General features: G+C 37.8%; 1 protein-coding gene across 2 annotated transcripts in view; it reads right to left on the minus strand.

Moving 5' to 3' along the window:
* Window positions 1-24,413, minus strand: part of WASF1 (WASP family member 1) — an 86,805-nt gene that overhangs the window by 17,484 nt on the left and 44,908 nt on the right. For both annotated transcript variants that reach the window (XM_073789499.1, XM_019929573.3), the window contains exons 2-3: window positions 9,030-9,190; window positions 3,256-3,390 (exon numbers count right to left, since the gene is read on the minus strand). In XM_073789499.1, coding sequence (XP_073645600.1) covers window positions 3,256-3,390; window positions 9,030-9,162 — 268 coding nt within the window. In that variant the 5' untranslated portion in view covers window positions 9,163-9,190. The remainder of the gene's footprint in view (window positions 1-3,255; window positions 3,391-9,029; window positions 9,191-24,413) is intronic.

Raw genomic sequence — 24,413 nt, forward strand, 5'->3', positions numbered from 1 at the left:
AGAGTTCCTGCTGAAAGATCAGCTGTTAACCTTATCGGGATTCCCTTGTATGTTATTTGTTGCTTCTCCTTTGCTGCTTTTTTTTCTTTGTATTTAATTTTTAATAGTTTGATTAATATGTGTCTTGGCATGTTTCTGCTTGGATTTATCCTGTATGGGACTCTCTGCACTTCCTGGACTTGACTATTTCCTTTCCCATGTTAGGGAAGTTTACAACTATAGTCTCTTCAAATATATTCTCAGTCCCTCTCTTTTCTCTTCTTCTTCTGGGACCCCTATAATTCGAATGTTGGTGCGTTTAATGTTGTCCCAGAGGTCTCTGAGACTGTCCTCAATTCTTTTCATTCTTTTTCTTTATTCTACTCTTTGGTAGTTATTTCCACTATTTTGTCTTCCAGGTCACTTATCTGTTCTTCTGCCTCAGTTATTCTGCTACTGATTCCTTCTAGAGAATTTTTAATTTCATTTATTGTGTTGTTCATCATTGTTTGTTTGCTCTTTAGTTCTTCCAGGTCCTTTTTAAACATTTCTTGTATTTTCTCCATTCTATTTGCAAGATTTTGGATCATCTTTACTCTCATTACTGTGCATTCTTTTTCAGGTAGACTGCCTATTTCCTCTTCATTTGTTTGGTCTGGTGGGTTTTTACCTTGCTCCTTCATCTGCCGTGTATTTATCTGTCTTATCATTTTGCTTAAGTTACTGTGTTTGTGGTCTCCTTTTTGCAGGTTGCAGGTTCGTAGTTCCTGTTGTTTTTGGTGTCTGCTCCCAGTGGGTAAGGTTGGTTCAGTGGGCTGTGTAGGCTTCCTGGTGGGGAGGGACTTGTGTCTGTGTTTTGGTGGATGAGGCTGGATCTTGCCTTTCTGGTGGGCAGGACTGAGTCCATTCGTGTGTTTTGGGGTGTCTGTGACCTTATTATGATTTTAGGCAGCCTCTCTGCTAATGGGTGGGGTTGTGTTCCTGTCCTGCTAGTTGTTTGGTATAGGGTGCCCAGCACTGTAGCCTGCTGGTCCTTGAGTGGAGCTGGGTCTTAACGTTGAGATGGAGATCTATGGGAGAGCTTTCACTGATATTATGTGGGGCTGTGAGGTCTCTGATGGACCAATGTCCTGAACTTGGCTCTCCCACCTCAAAGGCTCAAGCCTGACACCTGGCTGGAGCATCAAGATCCTGTCAGCCACACAGCTCAGAATAAAAGGGAGGAAAAAAAAAAAGAAATAAAGATAAAATAAAAATAAAATAAAGTTATTAAAATTAAAAAATTATTATTAAAAATAAAAAAGCAGGGCTTCCCTGCTGGCGCAGTGGTTGAGTCCGCCTGCTGATATAGGGGACGTGGGTTTGTGCCCCGGTCCGGGAAGATCCCACATGCCGCGGAGCGGCTGGGCCCGTGAGCCGTGGCCACTAAGCCTGCGCGTCTGGAGCCTGTGCTCCGCAATGGGAGAGGCCACAGCAGTGAGAGGCCCGTGTACCACAAAAAAAAAAAAAAAAAAAAAGTAATAGAAGAAAGAAAGAAAGAAGAGAGCAACCAAGCCAAAAAACAAATCTACCAATGATAAGTGCTAAAAACTATATGACAAAATAAAAACAAACAAAAAAAAACGGGCAGAACCCTAGGACAAATGGTAAAAGCAAAGCTATACAGACAAAATCACACAAAGAAGCACAGACATACACACTCAGAAAAAAAGGAAAAAAAATACATATATTAAGAAAAAAAAGGAAGAGAGCAACCAAATCAATAAACAAATCTACCAATGTTAATAAGCTCTAAATACTAAACTGAGATAAACATAAAACCAGAAACAAATTAGATGTAGAAAGCAAACCCCAAGTCTATAGTTCCTCCCAAAGTCCACTGCCTCAATTTTGGGATGATTCGTTGTCTATTCCGGTATTCCACAGGTTCAGGGTATGTCAAGTTGATTGTGGAGATTTAATTTACTGCTCATGAGGCTGCTGGGAGAGATTTCCCTTTCTCTTGTTTGTTTGCAGAGCTCCTGGGGTTCAGCTTTGGATTTGGACCCGCTCCTGCGTGTAGGTCATCTGAAGGCATCTGTTCCCCACCCAGACAGCATGTGGTTAAAGCAGCAGCTGATTAAGGGGCTGTGGCTCACTCAGGCCACTGGGAGGGAGGGCTACGGAATGCAGGGCGAGCCTGCGGCAGCAGAGACTGGCATGACGTTGCAACAGGCTGAGGCATGCTGTGTGTTCTCCTGGGGAAGTTGTCCCTGGATCACGGAACCCTGGCAGTGGCAGGCTGCAGAGGCTCCTGGGAGGGGAGGTGTGGATAGTGACCTGTGCTTGTACGAAGGCTTCTTGGTGGCTGCAGCAGCAGCCTTAGCATCTCATGCCCATCTCTGGCGTCCGTGCTGATAGCCGCGGCTTGCGCCCATCTCTGGAGTTCGTTTAGGTGGTACTCTGAATCCCCTCTCCTCGCACACCCCGAAACAATGGTCTCTTGCCTCTTCTGCAGCTCCAGACTTTTTCCCAGACTCCCTCCCAGCTAGATGTGGCGCACTAGCCCCTTCAGGCTGTGTTCACGCAGCCAACCCCAGTCCTCTCCCTCGGATCTGACCTCCAAAGCCCAAGCCTCAGCTCCCAGCCCCCACCTGTGCTGGCGGGTGAGCAGACAAGCCTCTCAGGCTGGTGAGTGCTGGTTGACACTGATTCTCTGTGCGGGAATCTCTCCGCTTTGCCCTCTGCACCCCTGTTGCTGCATTCTCCTCCGTGGCTCTGAAGCTTCACCCCCCCGCCCACCCCCCATCTCCTCCAGTGAAGGGGCTTCCTAGTGTGTGGAAAGTTTGCCTCCTTCACAGCTCCCTCCCAGAGGGGCAGATCTCGTCCTTATTCTTTTGTCTGTCTTTTCTTTTTTCTTTTGCCCTACCCAGGTACGTGGGGAGTTTCTTGCCTTTTGGGAGGTCTGAGGTTTTCTGCCAGCGTTCAGTAGGTGTTCTGTAGGAGTTGTTCCACATGTAGATGTATTTCCGATGTATTTGTGGAGAAGAAGGTGATCTCCACGTCTTACTCCTCTGCCATCTTGAAGGTCTCCCCCTGCCCCCCGAGGTGTAGTAAATTCATGTTTTGTGTGTGTGTGTGTGTGTGTGTGTATGTTTCTTTCATTAATTGAAGCACATTTCTCCCAGTTGTTTTTTTTTTAATAAATTCATGTATAATAGTGTTCTTAAATATATCACTCATCCCACCTAACCAAAAACATACATGTGAAAGAAAATATAACATGAATAAACTTACATTCTTCTTCTTTAGGATCAAGCTGTGTAACACTAACAGATAAACGGTCCACACGTTCTTGTAATGAGTTAACTCTGAAGGAAAAACTATGTGCCTCATTGAATAATTCTCCAAATATATCTTCAGCATATTTACCTAAGCAAAAATGAAGCATATACCATAAAAGTTAATGTTATCTGAGATAAATATCAAACAATTTAACATTTAAAAACGCTGCCCCAATGAATTTGGTATTTACTTGAAAGTAGTTTAAATTTTAAACCCATCCTAAAGTAATCCAACTGTGACACAGTGAGAAGAAAACACAAACCCTGGGAAATACAGTTTTAGATACTAGCTCTACCACTTCCTGGTAGGTGACTTGTGGCTAAGGAAATACTCTCCTGCTTTATCCCTATCTACACCTGTTGAGGGTTAGAGAGGTTATAATGTAAAGTACACATAAATAATACATCTCTAATCCCAATTCAGCAGTCATAAACAGACTGTACACTAGAACCGAATTTCAGGCCAAGTGGCAGAATCCAAGATATTTCATAAACCTAGTAGATGACCTAATCTCAGGTACACCCAAAATACAGATCCTGAAAATTTATGAGAGATATTTTATATTTTCTCTCATTCTAGTTTCTTAAAACATCATAAATCTAAAATCACTGAATTCCTCTAGTCATGTAAATTTCCATTACTGTAAAGAATAAGCCAAAATAATCCCATTCTAAAAGGAGAAATAAAAATTTCTATCTAGTAAATAAGCCAGGGAGAAGTTTTAGATGACCTATAATTTTAAAATGTTCAAGTGTATTTAGAACATATAAATAAATGCTCACAATATAAAGATAAGTCAATCACTATCTGTACCTTTGAATAAAAAAAAATTGATGGTCTTCCTAAATCAAGACATTTTAGACCCAAGCGTACAGTCTAGGTTAAATGTAGCTCAACAGTAAACTCTATAAGAGTCCTGTAACAGGGTACTAAATACTTATAGAATGAATTCATTAATCTCACCAGTTTACATTTGAACAATGGCTGTCTTTTTTTCAAAGCACTTCAATATATTATCAGTTAAATCAACAAAGGTTTACTGAGGGCTCACCCTGTGCCTGGTAGGTGTATTTCTTACTGAAGACACCAAGAAATAAAACATAAAATACCTGTCCTAGAAGATTTTATAATCTTTAGGGAAAAAATCATAACTTTAATCTCTCTATAATAAATTAAGAGAAAAAGGATAATTTTGTATATATTCATTCGCTCACATATATTCTTTAAGCCAAAATGACTGGGAATGTCTTATGTGCCAGACTGTGTACCAGATCCTGGAGATATAAAAATGATTGGACGAAGTTCTCTGCCACTGACGGGTTTTGAACAGAGGGAGAAACAAATATTTAAATAAACGTGAAAACCAATTTAATAAATAAGTCCAAATCTTTGTTCCATTCACTTTGAGGCCTTGACATCAATTTCCTCACCCATAAAACAGGAATAAAAATATCTCCTTCAAAGAAGTTATAAGAAAAGGAGAAAAAAGAAGGAGAGGATGGAGTGCAATTGTAGAGTACCTGATACAGGATAGGGGCTCAACAACAGGCAGCTCTTACTATAAAACGACGTAAAAGTCACAAAGCACAGAGAAAGAAGCATCTAAATGTTTGGGTGTGGGATGGTATTAGAGACACTTCCAGAGGCACAGAGTTTCTCTGGCAGATAAGGGAAGCATTCCATACATTTATTCATCAAATGTTAGGGATACAGAGATGGAAGAGACAATTTTAAACCTAAAAGAACTTAGTTTAATACACGGATCTTTAAGTTATAGTCTGTATACCACCTTAAATTACATGCAGATTTTTAATGCATTTGCATTTTTCTGGAAAGAGGGCTCACAGATTTTTCTTTTTTTTAACAGATTTTTTAAAAAGAGTTTACACTTTCCCCACCTCAGGTTTAAGCACCAAAGCACTGCAGTGGGTAAGATAAACAACCCCATCTGTTCTCTTTTCATATTCCTTCTTACTTTCCACATCTACCTCCTCCTTCCCTCCCAGAGACAGGTGAAAGGAATAAAGTTCACAATGTAAAACTAATTGTGTATGATCTGAATTTCAACTAACCTTACATTTATTATACTATGTCTCTACTCAAGAATCTATGAGGTCTCATTACCTCTGATGTTAAAATCTCATCAGCTAACACTGTCCTCCATAATCAAGCTCCACCTTACATGTCTAATATCATTTGTCCCTTTAATCCCCCTCATATATTTATTTTTGCATCCATTCATCTGCCTACTTCTACATGCAAGTTGAAATGCCTTCCTTCTTCATTCATCTCCAGTTTCCAAATTCTTTTGTTCCTTAAAGGCCCAATTCAATTCATATTTCATTCAGCAAGCCTCCTCTAATGACTTCACCTATGCCTATCTCCCTTTTCTCAGTTCCTATAATCTAAAACTCCTGATTTTAATTATATACATGCTCACACTGTTTGAAACTCACAGAATTCATAATATTAGACTCTTCAACTAAATGGGGTATGTTCTTTTTGGACAAGAAACATGTACCTTTATCACACAGCAAAATATTCAGTGTTATCTGTCCATTGTCTATCTATTACCTAATTAGTCTTATAGAGCCAATCTATTTATCCACCCTCTCACCCATCTACTTTCCTATCTATCTGTCAAATTTTCTATGATTGAGAACAAGAAGTAGGCTCTATCAGCTCATCTTGGTAGCATGAACTGACCATATTCAATAAGAGAAAGGCCTTGGGAAAAGAAAATGTAAAAGATCTCTCAGGTAATTAGAGTCCCAATGGTTGTTAAATAAGATGGCAATAAAATGGGGAAACTTTTGGTATAGCAAAAGAAATTTAAATAAAGTGAATTCTATGTTTTCAGTAATTATCTATTATAAAACAGAATTGTGTTCCGTTAGGAAAAACAACTGAACCAGATGCATATTTTTGCAAGGAAGAGGTCAGGACGATGTGCAGCTCCAAGCAATGATGAACTCTGGAGTTGACCTTCACTGCTGTGTGCAATAGCACTTTTGGTGTTAGGAATAGTACCAAAGTGAAAATCTGAATTACCTAGAACCATTCTGAATAGCCTAGCTTTCTAAGTAATTCAGAAATTATTTAATGCATTAATTATTATTTTAACTATTTTGGATGGAAACAAATGTAAAATCTACTCTAAGCTTTCCCGTCTTCTTAAATAAAAATTAAACATAATTTAACCTTTTATTGAGGACTTATAGTCATGAATTGATTATGAGAAACAACAGCTTTGAAATGTATAAGAATATTTGCTTTTACATTAAATGGCCTCTTTCCAGTTTTTATGTTGCTTTTTCCCTTATGTCACTTCTTCCTTTGCTATAAACTATATCTTTTGGTTGGCTTCAGTACTGCTTGCTTCTATTATCTCCCCACCCCCCACCCCCGCCCCGTATCTCCTCTTTTAATGCTCTGAAACATTAACGTTTGGAAACCACATCATAAACCCTGTCTGAATTACCAAAGTAAAAGTAAACAAGTTGGGAGAGGGATCAACTGGTTATTTTATGTGCATGGTCTTTAGTGCTTGGGCTTGTTTATTCTGGCTATCTAGAGGTCTTTTAAATTTAATTCCAGGTTCTCAACTATGTCACATGGGAAAGCTGCCAGAGAGCTTAATTCTGGAGTGGTAAACTATTGTTACACCTTGCTACAATATTTTATGCTTTTTCTTTTTTCTTTTTTTAAATCTCTACAAACTGCTTAGAACATGCCTCTATAGTCTCTGATTCCAAGTTTGAAGTACCCAAAACCTAATTTAGTTATATCTTTACAATGTATTTCTATTTTCAGTCTGGCTACAACATGACCATGTGCTTGCTGACAGATGTTGCTTATATGGACTTTCTGTATCAAACTTGAAAATTCCTTAAATTTTCACCTTCAGATTATGTAAGAAACAGGTTAGTACTGCAAAACTGACACACATTAGTTCTAAATTCTACATTGAAAATATACCTAAAAGAAGTTGTTTATATTAGATCTAATATTCATTTTAATTTAAAGAAATATTTTAACCAAATTTATTAATGTCATTTCTATGCTCTTAACATGTATTCTAATATTAACAAGCTCATGTACCCATATACATATAGAATATATGAATTTTATATGAAGTTATGTTACGTTAATAGAATCTAACAGATCATAAAACCGATTAGTGCTAGCAAATGACTTTAAACAATATGGATAATCATATATTAATGTACTTTCTAGGCCTTTTCTTTTGACTTGTCTCCAAAGTACACTTTATATTGAATTTCTCAAGGAAGAAACAAGTAAACAATACATTAATGATTCACTGCTGATAACTAACCTGAAAAAAAAACCCCACCAAATGAGACAACAAATACACTTAAACTCAAAGAAACAGTCTTTTAATTTACTCCTACAACTATTTCATAGGCAATGTAGAAATTTAGTGCTCTCACCAAGAATATTCAAATATAACTTTTTATGTTGCTCTGACTACAAGTGTATGTCCAAATGCTCTCACTTGAAACAAATCAGATTAACAACATCTTTTTACCTTGTGCTAAGTAGTCAATTATAAAAAGAAAGGACAAAAGTTAAAAGGAAAAGAAAAGAGGAGCTAATCCTGCCTATAAAGCCAACCTATGTGGGTGGGTAAGGCTGATAAATCTAGGACTACTTAGAGAAGATATGTAGACTAAAACCATCTTGTTTTATCTTTAAAATGAAATATAAATGTCTAATAAAAAGCTAATCCTTCAATTCAAAAGATAAACTATATTTAAAAAAATTTTTCTAATATTACATTTAGAATAAATGGGAAATAATTTATTTAATTCCTTAACCTAGTAGCTCTGTTATGTAATCTTATAATGGAAACATACTGCCTGTCTCCTCCTCCCCTAACCTGTCCCTTCCACTGGCCTTTATTATCTGACCAACCTGCTTGCCTTCTGTCTGCCATCATGCTGCACTTGACTGATATCCTAATGTCCTTTAGACAACTCACCTGACTAACCTAAATCCTCTGACTAGTTAGTTACTATTCCACATCTTTCACTTTTAGATATTTGGTAATAAAAAAATATTTCCCTATGCTAGTAAGATATATATATATGTATATAAAGAGAGAGATACTAGCAACCCCAAACACAAATAGTTTAAGCCTCGAAAAAAGTAAATAGCGATAACAAGCAAGCAAAAGTACAACTTGAGCACCACCTTTTACAGACTGAATTATATTTTAAAAACAATCTCATTAATTCTTAACCATCATGTGATTCTGTTCCTAAAGATTCTATCCTTATTTCCCTTTCCCAGAGGAAACATGCAGGGGAAGAAGAAATGATTCTAAAACGCATTGATTTTACTTAAAATGACTACATTTTTCAAGATAACTTTGTACTCTTCTCATCAACTATCCCCCCCCCCCTCCAAATTAATCACAAGAGTATCATCTTAATACCCTAAAGCATAACATTCTGGTTTACGAGTAGTATTTTTTTGCAGTACGTGGGCCTCTCACTGTTGTGGCCTCTCCCGTTGCGGAGCGCAGGCTCCGGATGCGCAGGCTCAGCGGCCATGGCTCACAAGCCCAGCCGCTCCGCGGCATGTGGGATCTTCCCGGACCGGGGCACGAACCCATGTCCCCTGCATCGGCAGGCGGACTCTCAACCACTGCGCCACCAGAGAAGCCAGCGAGTAATATTTTTAATTGATGTAAAAATACTTACTTAGGCTACTTAGTTGTCTAATTATATTTGCCAAGGAAATATTGGTTACACATTCCAGTTCATTCTTAATTCCTCTAGGCAGTGCTGTGTGGCACAAGTGCCTAGGATCGATGTTTCTTTTCACTAATGGCATCTTGAGATCAACCTCTATGGCAGTTCACCTGTAGGAAATCAAACAATAAATTAACACTTCAGTTGCGACCAACACAGAGTGAGACCTTATCTTTTTCATTTAATAATAAAATATTTGCTAGTATGAAGATGGTGAAAATGGAGTCACCGGGCTAAATGAATCAAAGTTGATTTGTTAACCATTTTTATCTTCAATTATTAGAATGTCAACATTATGTAAAATTTTTTTTTAAAAACTTACTTTCAATGTCAATTGCTTCATGGTGAATTCATAATCATCATTACTATTATTCTCCTAAAACCACTGATTTTACTTTCTATACAACTAGGGGTTTTGTTCTAGAGAGTTAGTATGAAAGGTCCTCTGTAAGGAAGTATCTAAAAGGATTAAAGAAACTGCAAGAGTAGTATCAAAATTACACTTCCACATAAAATGTATCAGGCATTCAATAGCTCAGAAATCAGATAGTCCAAGTAGCCCTACATCCTCAATCTAATCAGAACCAACCAAATATTTAATTGATCAAATGGCTCAACCTTCTATGTATTACAGTCAGTCCTCACTTCCCAGGCTTCCCATATGCACAAATTTCAGCTTCCACAATTCGTTAAACAGTCCCCCAACAACATGGCTCCAACTTCACTTACCACAGTATACTAAGTGTGAGTAACTACATAAATACAAACTTCTTTGCTGGCACTTCACAGTTCACAGGTCACTATGTTAATAAGAGATGCACATCATTTCAGTGACCAATCACATCACTTCTTTTCAAAGTCTGTTGGTGATAGGTCACTTCTCATCTGTTACTCAGTTCACCTACAGACAGCAAAGCATGTAGCTGGTTTACCTTCTTGCCTCCCAGTGATAAACTCATATGAAATTTTACAAAATGGTAACTGAAAGAGGGAACTGGCCAACAAAGATAAAAGTGTGGCACAGAAAGGAAAAATGATGACACTGGAGTGAAATTCAAATTGAATATAAGTTGAGTAACAGAAAAAACAGCTGATTGCAGGAATGTTGTCACTGCCACTGTTTGAGAGACACAGATATGCAGTCAGAGGAATTTAGTGAAGGTGAAATTATTGATGTAAATGAGGAAAGTCGTTGTGACAAAAAGGAAGATGTCCCAGAAGAAGTGACAACAGCAAAAAACTTCACAATAAAGGAATTCTTGGAGATATTTCATGACACTGAAAGTGCAAAGGATAAAGTGTTGGAAGCTGATCCAAATTTAGTAGAAAAGAGAAAATTTACCATGGGACAGAAAAGATGCTTACTCTACTAGCTCTGTTTTTCTAAGTTATACAAGGAAAAGGCAAAGCACTGTTCAAGCTACTCTTGGTTAAGGTTTTTACAAAGAAATAAAGCACTATAATTCTAATTGTTTCTAATGTTTCATATTACATTATACTAAATTAATATTAGCTTTACTAATTTTTTCATTTCCCTATATATTTATAACCAACATAGAAAAATTTTTAATGTTTTGACAAAAATTTTTAAAGATTATGGAACAACTGTTATTTTTTTCCCACTGATCATTAAGATCATTTTGTACAGTTTTATCTTGTATGGTCATCTTTTTTTCTTTTTGGTCCCACACTACCATACAAAGTGAGGACTGCCTATACTTACCTACTGGTAAACAATGTTTACTGAAGGAAGGCATTTAGTATTTACTGAGTTTTAATCACTACCAAATGGAAAGTTTTGGATAAATCTCATTGCATTTAAGTGTTACTCATCACCATTCTTTAAAAACAAACTTTTACATGAAATCTGTCCTCTTTGACCTGTTTGCTCAGCATTCTCTCTACAATTTTAAACCTTTTTACAATTGTACAACATGAAACATGTAGGAAAAAAAGTATACAAAATTGTGCAGCTCAATGATTTAAGCCCCTAGCAAGCTAACATAAGAAATAAAAATCCCAGAACTGTCCCACTTTGGTCTCCTCCCCAGTCACCCTCGCTTCCTTTCTCCCCAAAGGTAACCATTATTCTGACTCTTACAATACATATTTCCTTGTTTTTCTTTATACTTTCACACCTTAAGCAGATAACTCTAAACACTGTAGTTCTGTTTTTATTGCTTTTTGAAGTTTATGTGAATAGAACCATATGATATGTATTATTATTTTGTGTCTTACCCTTTACAGTCAACATATTTGTAACATTCATCCATGTTGCTTTGTGTAACCGTAGGATGTTCATTTTCAATGCTGTAAGATATTCCACTGTATAACTACACCGCAATTTATTTACACATTCTAATGTTGCTATTATATACATGAGTGCTTCCAGTTTGAAGCTATTATGAATAACATGAACATTGTACATGAACATTCATGTACAAGTCTTACAAATGTGTCTTATCTACACATTTCTGTTGGAAATATACTTAGGAGAATAGCTTGGTTAAGGATATGCACAGCTTAAACTTTAGGAGACGATGTCAAACTGTTCCAAGAGCGACTGTACTAATGTATACTCCTTTCAGCAGTGTAAGAGGCTGCTGCTGCTCCACATCCTCACAACACTCGGTACTGTCAGTTTTAAAAAATCTAGCAATTCTTGTAGGTAAATTGTGATAACTTACTGCAGTTTTATGTTTTCCCCAGTTACTGAGAGTTTATGCACCTTTTCACGTGTTTATCTTTTGGATTTTTCTCATCTGAGAAGTGCCTAGTCAATGCTCTTGCCCACTTTCTATTTACCATTTGTTGTGTTAGGGTTGATTTGTAGGAACACTGGATATGAGCCATTTAAAGGTTATATATGATGAAAACATCTTCTCTTGTGTCACTTGCTATTTCATTCTCTTGATGTCTTTTATGAGAAAGTGATGGAATTTATCACTCTTTTTCTTTTTGGTTTAGTATGAAAGCACAGGTTTTTTAAAATGTATTTATTTATTTATTATTATTTACATCTTTATTGGAGTATAATTGCTTTACAATGGTGTGTTAGTTTCTGGTTCATAACAAAGTGAATCAGTTATACATATACATATGTTCCCATATCAATTCTCTCTTGCATCTCCCGCCCTCCCACCCTCCCTATCACACCCCTCTAGGTGGTCACAAAGCACCGAGCTGATCTCCCTATGCTATGCGGCTGCTTCCCACTAGCTATCTATTTTATGTTTGGTAGTGTATATATGTCCATGCCACTCTCTCGCTTTGTCACAGCTTACCCTTCCCCTTCCCCATATCCTCAAGTCCATTCTCTATTAGGTCTGTGTCTTTATTCCTGTCTTACCCCTAGGTTCTTCATGACATTTTTTTCCCCCTTAAATTCCATATGTATGTGTTAGCATACGGTATTTGTCTTTCTCTTTCTGACTTACTTCACTCTATATGACATACTCTAGGTCCATCCACCACATTACAAATAGCTCAATTTCGTTTCTTTTGTGGCTTAGTAATATTCCATTGTATATATGTGCCACATCTTCTTTATCCATTCATCCGATGATGGACACAGCTTTTTCCTGCCATGCCATCTATATCAGCACTCCCATCACAGCATTAAGAATATTGTCAAAATTTTGAAGCTGGTAACGTCACTGTCCTACAGAAACAAACTCTTCAATGGTTCATTGCTGCCAGGATAAAGTCCAAACATAATATACCAAGTTCTTCAGGATTTAGTCCCTCCCAATGTCTCCTAGCTTCATTCATACTACACTCCTTCTACCTCATGCTCTAACACACCTTGCTGCCTTATAGTCCTGCCTTTTCTCATGCTGTTCTCTGTCTAGAATGCTTTTCCCTTTTTATCCTCACAGAGAATAGCTGTTCAAGACTAGACTCAAGCATTACCTCTTTTCTGAAGCATGATTTAAGCCCCAGGCAGATGTAACTACCTACTCTTTGGTGCCCTCAACTCTGACCCACATATGCATCTATCCAAATACTACCAATTATACTCTTCTGTATTATACTTATATGTTTACATGTCTATGCTTGAATAAGAACTCCTAGAGGACAAAAAAATCTTGCCTTACTCAGCTTGTGTTTCCAAGATCTAAGAAATGGAAGATGTTCAATAGTTGATGATAAATAAAGGGAAAAAGGAGAAAACCATTAACTGTAAGGAGGCAAAAAAAATTCTTTAGGTTACTGAGTGGAGAGGACACACGCACACACACACCTTTCTAAAGCAACTATTTAATTATGATTCTAGGGAGTTGCTCTTTTCTATGTGTATGGAAAATACATTTGAGAAAAATAATATCTTTCTATTCTATTTGTATTGTGGAATCACAGGCTTACTTGTTTCACCCTCCCAAGAGAAAGCATGGACCACATAGACCAGTTATATATTTTATATATATATATTATATATATATAATACACACACACACACAGACATGCACATACACACATACATATACACAAAAGTATAAATATGTAAAGTGTTAAAAATAACCCAAGATCAGGTATCATAGCAATTTTATGGCTTTAAATATTAGAAAAATAAATTATCATTTTCAGAACACAAAAATAGCCCATAAAATTTATTTTAAATATTTAAAGGACTCCTTCAGTTAGCAATTCCAAGGAAAATAAAATAGCTGCTTTTTAAAAGACTGCCATAAAGTAATTACAGTTAATAATTGCTTTGCAGGTTATAGAAAGAGCATAAGAATTAAAAGTATTTTATTATGTCATCAATGACAGGTATTAATTCCTTATATTCACTAATATATTAATGAAACAACTAATCTATGATTGTTTAAGGGTATTTCTGATTTTTTTAAATGACATTAATATTAAATAAGAAAAGCTTTATGTTAAATCATGGAAATATAATTTTCAAACTTTATAAGGATCCAAACTAAAGGATTATATTGTATTATGTAACCTAAGGGAACAGGTTAGAATAAAATGACCATTCTAATAAAAATAAATTTCAGTATTTTAAATACTTTAAGAATTTCTGAGGGTGCAAATACTTTTTAAGAAATTTCCTACCTCCTTAAGAGTAGAAGCCACTTAATTATGCATAACAGAAGAATTAAATAAATTTTATATATTCCTTGGGAATATATAAAAATAACAAATTTCCCCTTTGTTATGAGCAGTAAACTTTAAAACTACTCACTACTCATGAATCTCTAAAATTCTACACACGAAGAGATGACAAAGCCAAACTAGGCACTCACAGGATTAAAGAACTATTGATCATGCAGAACATCTACAGTTATTTGACTGTTTTGAGGTGCTCTGGCCCTTGCTTAAAGAATGTGCCCTAAGAAGAGTGCTATCTTTACGAAAAAGAAAGTATATTTTTCACCTCAAGTCACAATAGCAAAGTATTAAATTTTGGTTGAAAAGAATACACTGCTATATGAACTAAAGCAAAAAAGAAATGAAGAAATAAGCTACACACTGCAATTCATTACTGACGTTACTGTTAGATTCAAAAAGAAAAGTGGATGCTAATGAAATAATTAATATTGTTAAACACCTCTAGAGTGGAAATGAGATTCAGTGTAGTCAAATTTGATTCCATGTTACTCTCAAAGAAAATATGTATTTCTTTTAAATTAATACAACCACTACTGAAACTCACTTGGATAAATCATACAGGCATAAAATCGCTCCAAGGTTATTTTTAGTGTTTTAAGAGATGTTAATTTGAAATTTGAGGTATGTAAACCACAAATGCAGATTAAATTATTTGAAAAACGAGATCACGTGTTCTTTATTCTATTGGAAAGTAATACCTCTAAAAGCAATAATTACCTATATGTTGTACTTTATATGAAAATGGCAATACTGACACACTGCCATCCATCCATTCATCTAGACATTCAATTACTGAACACCAATGGCTCAAGCACTATGCTAACTGCTGAAGATAAAAAGGTAAGCAAAAACAATCTCCCAGGGATTAGCTAGAATTTAGTATCTAATTATACTTATGATAAGTGCAATGAAGTAAAAAGTACTAGGTATTATAAAGAGATCTATTTCCTCAAGAAAATGACACTTAAGTTGGCACCAGAGGATTATTAGGAATTAGCTAGCTAGGTTGGGGGAGTTGGAGCATGTGTGTGTATGTTTTTATTCTAACTTAGAAGGTGCATCACACGCAAAGGCCCTTAACCGCTAAGGGGTTTAATGTACTGGCAGCTATGAGAGCAGGACAGTGGACAAGAGTACAGTGAGCATAGACTGAGAGTCAGTAGGGGGTCAGATCAAGTAGGACCTTGAAGGTAATGTCAAAGATTTTCAATGTATCCTAATGGGAAGTCACTTAAGAATTTTAAGTAAAGAAGTGCCAAGATCAGGAATTGCTGTTCATTCTAATTGCTGCATGGAGACTTGGGGGGGTGAGTGATAGCAGAATAAATGCAGGTGGACCAGTTAGAAAACCCAGGTACAAGATGACAGAAGTTGTCCTGATAACAGAGATAGTAGTCATTTGGACTAGATGATGGTGACATAGAAGCATGTCAATTCAAGATATATCCTGAAAGTAGAATCAATAGGACTGATGATGGATTAGATGTAGGGGTGAGGCCCAAATTCTTGGCTTAAGAAAATTTCTATGTCAGCCAAAACTGAAAATTATTTCTAAATCACATCAATTATATGATATATTATTCCCTATCTACAAAGTCTACGAGATTAGGAAGAGATTTATGACCAATACTAGTAATAAATATAACCAGGTAACTGGGATCACAGAGAGAGTAATTTCATGGTATTTGCGGCATAGGGTTATGGGGGAATGATGGCTTTTAAAACCAAAACTAATTGAGAGGATAAAGGAGCATTTAGTGACTTTCTTTTTCCCTTTTTATTTCCTTATAATTCATTATTCTCCATATGTCTTCTTTTATCTATTTCAGCCCCAAAGGAGAAATCTTAGATACACTTAACTCATTTTTTTCCCTACACTGTTCCCATCTCCGTACCCTGTAACTTGAGTTCACTTGATTTCTAGAGTAGAGAGCCTGGGTAAAACAATATTCCTAGCATTTCACCTTCCAGTTTCCCCACTCATATGAAATTTCCAGCCATCTTCTTTCTGTAGGGAACAGCACAGCAAAACATGGGTTTCTGCGTTGACAATTTAATTTCTCCAATGTTGAACTGTACCTTTCTCTTCATGTGTACTATGAAACAGAATGGATGATGACCACTGACAATAACAACAGCCATATTATTCTGTGGAACTGTATATCCATAATGGGACGAATTTCATTTCTCTGTTTTGTTGAAATTTACTAAACAAGAGTTTAAAAGATCTCCTTAAATATCTTAAAGTTAACAGTGAAGTGATATATAGTATAGGGAAAATTTTAACGTTTACACATCAAAAACTAAATAATGTATTAGCCATTTTTTTTTTTTTTTTGGCCGTGATGTGCAGCATGCGGGATCTTAGTTCCCTGACCAGGGATCTAACCCATGCCCCCTGCACTGGGAGTGCAGAGTCTTTACCACTAGACCACCAGGGAAGTACCACCTTAGCACTTTTTTGGAAGAGAAAAAAATCTTTCAGACCCTTGATATTAGCTTAAATTATTTTTAATGTAATGTTACTTAGCAGTATATGGATGTACAATCAGATGTAAAATCCTTATGCTTATAACTCTTATGCCAAATATATATATAAATCTATGAAACCAAAATAGATTTAAAATAAATTCAAGAAAAAACCAATAAAATTCAAAATAACAGTATTAAATACAATGAAACCATTTTGCTTTAATTCCATCCTGCTTGCTACATGAATCTTGTACTGACTGCTCCAAAAACCTCCTTTATTTTGTTTATGCCTATCCTACTATGTATAAGAGCCTTTTCTCTATTTAAACTGCTGTGAAATTTTATTCATTCATTACCTGATTGACACTATTTAGGCTTTACTATTTACAAATACAACATTTATGTAGCAAGTGTGCCCCTGTGATATCATTATTAGATTGAAATAATTAAAGCTGTACTATTTGGCACCAAAATTATGCTAAACATAATCATAAACAGAGATACTAAAATTACTTGACAGGACTAATTCCTTTTTAAAATAAAAATAAAAAATTATAATTCTCATAGAAAACTCACAAACATCCAAAAATATTCAGACTGAGAACCATAGGCCAAGCCAAAGACATGACTCAAAGAGGTGGAATGAGTGGCTCAAGAGTCAGGGCCAGGGGTATTATTTAAGAAGAGACCTGGAAGATGGCGGAAGAGTAAGACGCGGAGATCACCTTCCTCTCCACAGATACACCAGAAATACATCTACGCGTGGAACAACTCCTACGGAGCACCTATTGAACGCTGGCAGAAGACCTCAGACCTCCCAAAAGGCAAGGAACCCCCCACGTACCTGGTTAGGGCAAAAGAAAAAACTAAACAGAGACAAAAGGATAGGGACGGGTCCTGCACCAGCGGGAGAGAGCTGTGAAGGAGGAAAAGTGTCCACACACTAGGAAGCCCCTTCGCGGGTGGAGACTTCGGGAGGCGGAGTGGGGGAGCTTGGGAGCCGCGGAGGAGAGCACAGCAACAGGGGTGCGGAGGGCAAAGCGGACAGATTCCAGCGCAGAGGATCGGGCCGACCGGCACTCACCAGCCGAGAGGCTTGTCTGCTCGCCCGCCGGGGCGGGCGGGACTGGGAGCTGAGGCTCCGGCTTTTGTCGGAGCGCCGGGAGAGGACTGAGGTTGGTGGCGTAAACACAGCCTGCAGGGCGTTGGTGCGCCGCGGCTGGCCGGGAGAGAGTCCGGGGAGGGGTCTGGACCTGCCGAAGAGGCAAGAGACTTTTACGTCCCTCTTTGTTTCCTGGTGCACGAGGAGAGGGGATTAAGAACGCTGCTTGAGAGAGCTCCAGGGACGGGCGCGAGCCGCGGCTAAGAGTGCGGAGCCCAGAGACGGACATGGGACACATGGGACGCTAAGGCCGCTGCTGCCGCCGCCAGGAGGCCTGTGTGCGAACACAGGTCACTAGCCACACGCCCTTCCGGGGAGCCTGTGCAGCCCGCCAATGCCAGGGTCCCGGGATCCAGGGACGGCTCCCCCGGGAGAACGCACGGCGCGCCTCAGGCTGCAACGTCACGCCGGCCTCTGCCGCCCGCCCCGCACTCCGTGACCCTCCCTACCCCCCGGCCTGGGTGAGCCAGAGCCTCCGAATCAGCGGCTCCTTTAACCCCGTCCTGTCTGAGCAAAGAACAGACGCCCTCCGGCGACCTACACGCACAGGCGGGGCCAAATCCAAAGCTGAGCCCCTGGGAACTGTCAGAACAAAGAAGAGAAAGGGAAATCTCTCCCAGCAGCCTCAGAAGCAGCGGATTAAAGCTCCACAATCAACTTGATATACCCTGCATCTGTGGAATACCTGAATAGACAACGAATCATCCCAAATTAAGGAGCCCTGTGGATGAAAGGCTCTTGGTGCTGCAGCCAGGAGTCAGTGCTGTGCCTCTGAGGTGGGAGAGCCAACTTCAGGACACTGGTCCACAAGAGGCCTCCCAGCTGCACATAATATCAAACAGCAAAAATCTCCGAGAGATCTCCATCTCAACGCCAGCACCCAGCTTCACTCAACGACCAGCAAGCTACAGTGCTGGACATCCTATGCCAAACAACTAGCAAGACAGGAACACAACCCCACCCATTAGCAGAGAGGCTGCCCAAAATCATAATAAGTCTACGGACACCCCAAAACACACCACCAGACGTGGACCTGCCCACCAGAAAGACAAGATCCAGCCTCATCCACCAGAACACAGGCACTAGTACCCTCCACCAGGAAGCCTACACAACCCACTGAACCAACCTTAGCCACTGGGGACAGACACAAAAAACAACAGGAACTACGAACCTTCAGCCTGCAAAAAAGGAGACCCCAAACACAGTAAGATAAGCAAAATGAAAAGACAGAAAAACACACAGCAGATGAAGGAGCAAGATAAAAACCCACCAGACCTAACAAATGAAGAGGAAATAGGCAGTCTACCTGAAAAAGAATTCAGAATAATGATAGTAAGGTTGATCCGAAATCTTGGAGATAGAATGGACAATAGAATGGACAAATTGCAAGAATCAGTTAACAAGGACCTAGAAGAACTAAAGATGAAACAAGCAACGATGAACAACACAATAAATGAAATTAAAAGTACTCTAGATGGGATCAATAGCAGAATAACTGAGGCAGAAGAACGGATAAGTGACCTGGAAGATAAAATAGTGGAAATAACTACTGCAGAGCAGAATAAAGAAAAAAGAATGAAAAGAACTGAGGACAGTCTCAGAGACCTCTGGGACAACATTAAACGCACCAACATTCGAATTATAGGGGTTCCAGAAGAAGAAGAGAAAAAGAAAGGGACTGAGAAAATATTTGAAGAGATTATAGTTGAAAACTTCCCTAATATGGGAAAGGAAATAGTTAATCAAGTCCAGGAAGGACAGAGAGTCCCATACAGGATAAATCCAAGGAGAAATATGCCAAGACACATATTAATCAAACTGTCAAAAACTAAATACAAAGAAAACATATTAAAAGCAGCAAGGGAAAAACAACAAATAACACACAAGGGAATCCCCATAAGGTTAACAGCTGATCTTTCAGCAGAAACTCTGCAAGCCAGAAGGGAGTGGCAGGACACATTGAAAGTGTTGAAGGAGAAAAACCTGCAACCAAGATTACTCTACCCAGCAAAGATCTCATTCAGATTTGATGGAGAAATTAAAACCTTTACAGACAAGCAAAAGCTGAGAGAGTTCAGCACCACCAAACCAGCTCTACAACAACTGCTAAAGGAACTTCTCTAGGCAAGAAACACAAAAGAAGGAAAGGACCTACAATTACAAACCCAAAACAATTAAGAAAATGGGAATAGGAACACACATATCGATAATTACCTTAAATGTAAATGGACTAAATGCTCCCACCAAAAGACACAGATTGGCTGAATGGATACAAAAACAAGACCCATATATTTGCTGTCTACAAGAGACCCACTTCAGACCTAGAGACATATACAGACTGAAAGTAAGGGGATGGAAAAAGGTATTTCATGCAAATGGAAACCAAAAGAAAGCTGGAGTAGCAATTCTCATATCAGACAAAATAGACTTTAAAACAAAGACTATTAGAAGAGACAAAGAAGGACACTACATAATGATCAAGGGATCGATCCAAGAGGAAGATATAACAATTGTAAATATTTATGCACCCAACATAGGTGCACCTCAATACATAAGGCAAATACTGACAACCATAAAAGGGGAAATTGACAGTAACACATTCATAGTAGGGGACTTTAACACCCCACTTTCACCAATGGACAGATCATCCAAAATGAAAATAAATAAGGAAACACAAGCTTTAAATGATACATTAAACGAGATGGAGTTAATTGATATTTATAGGACATTCCATCCAAAAACAACAGAATACACATTTTTCTCAAGTGCTCATGGAACATTCTCCAGGATAGATCATATCCTGGGTCACAAATCAAGCCTTGGTCAATTTAAGAAAATTGAAATTGTATCAAGTATCTTTTCTGACCACAACGCCATGAGACTAGATATCAATTACAGGAAAAGATCTGTAAAAAATACAAACAAATGGAGGCTAAACAATACACTACTTAATAATGAAGTGATCACTGAAGAAATCAAAGAGGAAATCAAAAAATACCTAGAAACAAATGAAAATGGAGACACAACGACCCAAAACCTGTGGGATGCAGCAAAAGCAGTTCTAAGAGGAAAGTTTATAGCAATACAAGCCCACCTTAAGAAGCAGGAAACATCTCGAATAAACAACCTAACCTTGCACCTCAAGCAATTAGAGAAAGAAGAACAAAAAAACCCCAAAGCTAGCAGAAGGAAAGAAATCATAAAAATCAGATCAGAAATAAATGAAAAAGAAATGAAGGAAACAATAGCAAAGATCAATAAAACTAAAAGCTGGTTCTTTGAGAAGATAAACAAAATAGATAAACCACTAGCCAGACTGATCAAGAAAAAAAGGGAGAAGACTCAAATCAATAGAATTAGAAATGAAAAAGGAGAGGTAACAACTGACACTGCAGAAATAAAAGAGATCATGAGAGATTACTACAAGCAACTCTATGCCAATAAAATGGACAATCTGGAAGAAATGGACAAATTCTTAGAAATGCACAACCTGCCAAGACTGAATCAGGAAGAAATAGAAAATATGAATAGACCAATCACAAGCACTGAAATTGAAACTGTGATTAAAAATCTTCCAACAAAGAAAAGCCCAGGACCAGATGGCTTCACAGGCGAATTCTATCAAACAAGTAGAGAAGAGCTAACACCTATCCTTCTCAAACTCTTCCAAAATATAGCAGAGGGAGGAACACTCCCAAACTCCTTCTACGAGGCCACCATCACCTTGATACCAAAACCAGACAAGGATGTCACAAAGAAAGAAAACTACAGGCCAATATCACTGATGAACATAGATGCAAAAATCCTCAACCAAATACTAGCAAACAGAATCCAACAGCACATTAAAAGGATCATACACCATGATCAAGTGGGGTTTATCCCAGGAATGCAAGGATTCTTCAATATACGCAAATCTATCAATGTGATAAACCATATTAACACACTGAAGGAGAAAAACCATATGATCATCTCAATAGATGCAGAGAAAGCTTTTGACAAAATTCAACAACCATTTATGATAAAAACCCTGCAGAAAGTAGGCATAGAGGGAACTTTCCTCAACATAATAAAGGCCATATATGACAAGCCCACAGCAAACATCATCCTCAATGGTGAAAAACTGAAAGCATTTCCACTAAGATCAGGAACAAGACAAGGTTGCCCACTCTCACCACTCTTATTCAACATAGTTTTGGAAGTTTTAGCCACAGCAATCAGAGAAGAAAAAGAAATAAAAGGAATCCAAATCGGAAAAGAAGAAGTAAAGCTGTCACTGTTTGCAGATGACATGATCCTATACATAGAGAACCCTAAAGATGCCACCAGAAAACTACTAGAGCTAATCAATGAATTTGGTAAGGTGGCAGGATACAATATTAATGCACAGAAATCTCTGGCATTCCTATATACTAATGATGAAAAATCTGAAAGTGAAATCAAGAAAACACTCCCATTTACCATTGCAACAAAAAGAATAAAATATCTAGGAATAAACCTACCTAAGGAGACAAAAGATCTGTATGCAGAAAATTATAAGACACTGATGAAAGAAATTAAAGATGATACAAATAGATGGAGAGATATACCATGTTCTTGGATTGGAAGAATCAACATTGTGAAAATGACTCTACTACCCAAAGCAATCTATAGATTCAATGCAATCCCTATCAAACTACCACTGGCACTTTTCACAGAACTAGAACAAAAAATTTTGCAATTTGTATGGAAACACAAAAGACCCCGAATAGCCAAAGCAATCTTGAGAATGAAAGAAGGAACTGGAGGAATCAGGCTCCCTGACTTCAGACTATACTACAAAGCTACAGTTATCAAGATGGTATGGTACTGGCACAAAAACAGAAAGATAGATCAATGGAACAGGATAGAAAGCCCAGAGATAAACCCACGCACATATGGTCACCTTATCTTTGACAAAGGAGGCAGGAATGTACAGTGGAGAAAGGACAGCCTATTCAATAAGTGGTGCTGGGAAAACTGGACAGCTACATGTAAAAGTATGAGATTAGATCACTCCCTAACACCATACACAAAAATAAGCTCAGAATGGATTAAAGACCTAAATGTAAGGCCAGAAACTATCAAACTCTTAGAGGAAAACATAGGCAGAACACTCTATGACATAAATCACAGCAAGGTCCTTTTTGACCCACCTCCTAGAGAAATGGAAATAAAAACAAAAATAAACAAATGGGACCTAATGAAACTTAAAAGCTTTTGCGCAGCAAAGGAAACCATAAAGAAGACCAAAAGACAACCCTCAGAATGGGAGAAAATATTTGCAAATGAAGTAACTGACAAAGGATTAATCTCCAAAATTTATAAGCAGCTCATGCAGCTTAATAACAGAAAAACAAACAACCCAATCCAAAAATGGGCAGAAGACTTAAATAGACATTTCTCCAAAGAAGATATACAGAGTGCCAACAAACACATGAAAGAATGCTCAACATCACTAATCATTAGAGAAATGCAAATCAAAACTACAATGAGATATCATCTCACACCAGTCAGAATGGCCATCATCAAAAAATCTAGAAACAATAAATGCTGGAGAGGGTGTGGAGAAAAGGGAACCCTCTTACACTGTTGGTGGGAATGTAAATTGATACAGCCACTGTGGAGAACAGTATGGAGGTTCCTTAAAAAGCTACAAATAGAACTACCATATGACTCAGCAATCCCACTACTGGGCATATACCCTGAGAAAACCATAATTCAAAAAGAGTCATGTACCAAAATGTTCATTGCAGCTCTATTTACAATAGCCCAGAGATGGAAACAACCTAAGTGTCCATCATCGGATGAATGGATAAAGAAGATGTGGCACATATATACAATGGAATATTACTCAGCCATAAAAAGAGACGAAATTGAGCTATTTGTAATGAGGTGGATAGACCTAGAGTCTGTCATACAGAGTGAAGTAAGTCAGAAAGAGAGAGACAAATTGCGTATGCTAACACATATATATGGAATTAAAAAAAAAAATGTCATGAAAAACCTAGGGGTGAAACAGGAATAAAGACACAGACTTACTAGAGAATGGACTTGAGGCTATGGAGAGGGGGAAGGGTAACGGTGACAAAGCGATAAAGAGGCATGGACATATATACACTACCAAACGTAAGGTAGATAGCTAGTGGGAAGCAGCCGCATAGCACAGGGAGATCAGCTCCGTGCTTTGTGACCGCCTGGAGGGGTGGGATAGGGAGGGTGGGAGGGAGGGAGACGCAAGCGGGAAGAGATATGGGAATATATGTATATATATAACTGATTCATTTTGTTGTGAAGCTGAAACTAACATACCATTGTAAAGCAATTATACTCCAATAAAGATGTTAAAAAAAAAAAAAAAGTCAGGGCCAGGAACAGAACCTATCTGTATGCATGTGTGTCTTATCATACTCTATTGCTTCTATTATATTAAGATGAATTTATATAACACAGACTTTATAAAACCATTCTAACAGTTCACTATTCAGCAACTGACCAAAATTTCACTTAAGAGGAGAAACAAAATGATTCTTTCACCAACCGAAACAGATTAACACATT

Source organism: Tursiops truncatus, chromosome 12 (assembly GCF_011762595.2).
Source record: "Tursiops truncatus isolate mTurTru1 chromosome 12, mTurTru1.mat.Y, whole genome shotgun sequence".
NCBI classification, from domain to species: domain Eukaryota; kingdom Metazoa; phylum Chordata; class Mammalia; order Artiodactyla; family Delphinidae; genus Tursiops; species Tursiops truncatus.